This window comes from Cynoglossus semilaevis, chromosome 13 (genome assembly GCF_000523025.1).
Source record: "Cynoglossus semilaevis isolate Cse_v1.0 chromosome 13, Cse_v1.0, whole genome shotgun sequence".
NCBI lineage: Eukaryota > Metazoa > Chordata > Actinopteri > Pleuronectiformes > Cynoglossidae > Cynoglossus > Cynoglossus semilaevis.
This window is the reverse complement of record NC_024319.1, coordinates 1,375,588-1,378,173: the sequence shown is the minus strand read 5'-3', so window position 1 is coordinate 1,378,173 and position 2,586 is coordinate 1,375,588. Positions and strand designations below refer to the sequence as shown.

Here is a 2,586-nt window from a genome sequence, read left to right as displayed (position 1 = left end):
CCCCACCCCCCCCCCCCCACACCACCCCCCCGGCGGTCGGACATGGTCCGTAAAGACTGCGCATTTACCGGTAGCCTGTACTAATCCAGGCCGCGGCGGACCGGAGGCCTCGTTAACCCGTTCGTGACCGAGCTGTTGTAGTAATGTAAACAAACACAGGGAGAGGGCATCGGGGGTAATTAGACCAACGGGAGGAGAAGGCAGATAGTCGACAACAAGCATCCTTCCGGTGGTTGGACTACAGACCGCTGCACTGTTACAGACTGACCTGGGGGTCTGTGCTGTGTTCTAATCGATCCTAGTACATTTTGTCCACTGGCTTCGTTGTGTGATTGCGGCATTGTTACGGTGAGATGGACTCGAGCTGACACTTGTCAGTGACACGGTTTCGAAGCCCCTCGTGATTTCCCGGGACGATGCAGTAAACATCGTGAACAATGACTGCGACCTGTAGAGATGAAGGCACCGTAACAGCATCAGGAACGGAGTCTCTGGTGTTTTAGTGGAACGATTTTAAAGGACATTGTTAACTCCTGTGAGGACCGTCGAGGATTCTTCATCATCATCATCATCATCGTCATCATCATGTTCTCCTCAGAGAACCCACAGTATCTCCGACAAGGACTCAGCATGTTTGGTCAGTTACTTTACGGCTCCTACCGACACATCAGCAGGTTTTTGTTTCACTTGTTGGTCTGTTACATCATCACTTCTTCATTTTAGAGACAAAGAAGCAGCAAAATATGTCTTTTTACATGGACACCACAGACACACCTTCACCTGTCAAAGGTCAAAGTTGATCTGCTGCTGTCTGTTCTTCACCCTGTCCCCCCGGGGGGCCGACTGCTCTGTGTCCCCTGGGGGGGGGGGGGGGGGTCTCAAATCATTTGTTATATATGACACCTGTCCTATTTTGTTTGTTTGTTTGTTTGGACCTCTGTCATCAGTCAAAGGTCATTTTACTGCTGTGTCCAATCAACAAACCAAATGTAATGTGTTTATTAGACGACTGTTGCAGTTCAGTCTGTGATGACTGGTTGTTGACATGTGACTGACAGGTCCAGTTCATTGTACCATCTCCCCCTGCAGTGTGGACCAATGTGGAGCCCCGCTCAGTCCCTGTCTTTCCCTGGCACTCATTGGTCCCTTTTCTGGCCCCGACCCAACCAGATTCCTCCTCTCAGCCTGGGGAGGGGCAGCACTCAGTCAACCACCCCCAGACGGCCAGTCTGAAGTCAGGTATTGGATGTATGTTGGTTAAAGTTTTGTGCTGTTACTAATTCTTCCAGGAATAATTTGTGTGGTTTCATCGTCACGGCTGCGATGTAATGTTGTGTGTTACCCCAGACTGTCAGGTGGTGGCAGCGCCACCACAGGAGCCGGCTGAGGCCCCTCCCACTGTCGAAAGAGGTCTTCCATCCCGACCAGCCCCGTCCTCTGAGGAGCCTCCCCCAGAGAAGGAGAAAGGAGATGCAGTGAGGGAACGACCAGACAGTGAGACGGAGAGCGACGTGGACGATCCGTTAGTGCTCTTCCTCTTCCTCCTCTTCCTCTTCTTCTTCTTCTTCTCCTCCTTTTTCTTCTTTTTCTCCTTCTTCTTTAATTTGAGTGGAGCTAAAAAATATTTTTAGAGCCCTTTGTCCTTGTACTGTTGTCATTTTCTGTGTGGTTCCATTTAAAACAATAATGTGAGAGAGCAGTTGGAGTGAAGGACTCTCTCAGAGACCAGGACCAGGACCAGGTTAGAGTCCTCACCTAAACTGGTTCAGAGCCGCTGGTCCACAGGTGTTTCACTGTGATCTTTTTAGTTACTTTTAATCTGGAGCGACTCCTGGATCTGTTCTTCTGCTGTTTTACCTCCAGATTGTTTTTGACCACATTTCTTTGTCACCTCCCAGCTTCCTTCCAGGAGTGGTCCCGGAGCAGCCCCTCACCACATCCCCGGTGAAGAGACGCACTCAGTCCCTCAGTGCTCTGCCCAAAGACGGAGATAAGACTAGTCCTGGAAAGGTGTGTTTCCCTCCACTCATCTTCAGACGTTGGACTGCGTCACAGGTGGTGTGTGATGTGATGTGATGTGATGTGTGTTTGTAGTCACTCAGAGGGAGAAGGACCACATCAGGAGACCCATGAATGCGTTCATGATTTTCAGTAAGCGTCACCGGGCGTTGGTGCACCAGAGGCACCCAAACCAGGACAACAGGACCGTGAGCAAGATTCTGGGGGAGTGGTGGTACGCACTGGGGCCCAAGGAGAAACAGAAGTACCACGATCTGGCCTTCCAGGTACACCGGTGCACGTGGTGAACCGTCACACTGCTCCACCGTGCTGACAGAGCTGACGGTTCTGACCTGACATGTCTGTGGTCTGCTCTGGTTCTCCCCCAGGTGAAAGAAGCTCACTTCAAGGCCCACCCAGACTGGAAGTGGTGCAACAAAGACCGGAAGAAGTCCAGCTCCGAGGGCAGGGGCATCCCCGGGGGCAAAGACATCAGAGAGAGGAGCATGTCTGAATCCACAGGTCTGTTTGACTGATACTGAAACAGTACAAGTATTTGATCCATGGTTTACACTTCAGTACTGATCA

General features: G+C 51.2%; 1 protein-coding gene across 1 annotated transcript in view; it reads left to right on the top strand.

Annotated features, from left to right (window-relative positions):
* cicb (capicua transcriptional repressor b) overlaps positions 1-2,586 on the top strand; it is a 38,978-nt gene that overhangs the window by 21,876 nt on the left and 14,516 nt on the right. The window contains 5 exon segments of the mRNA XM_025061344.1: positions 1,090-1,239; positions 1,348-1,522; positions 1,899-2,010; positions 2,103-2,285; positions 2,388-2,564. Coding sequence (XP_024917112.1) covers positions 1,090-1,239; positions 1,348-1,522; positions 1,899-2,010; positions 2,103-2,285; positions 2,388-2,564 — 797 coding nt within the window.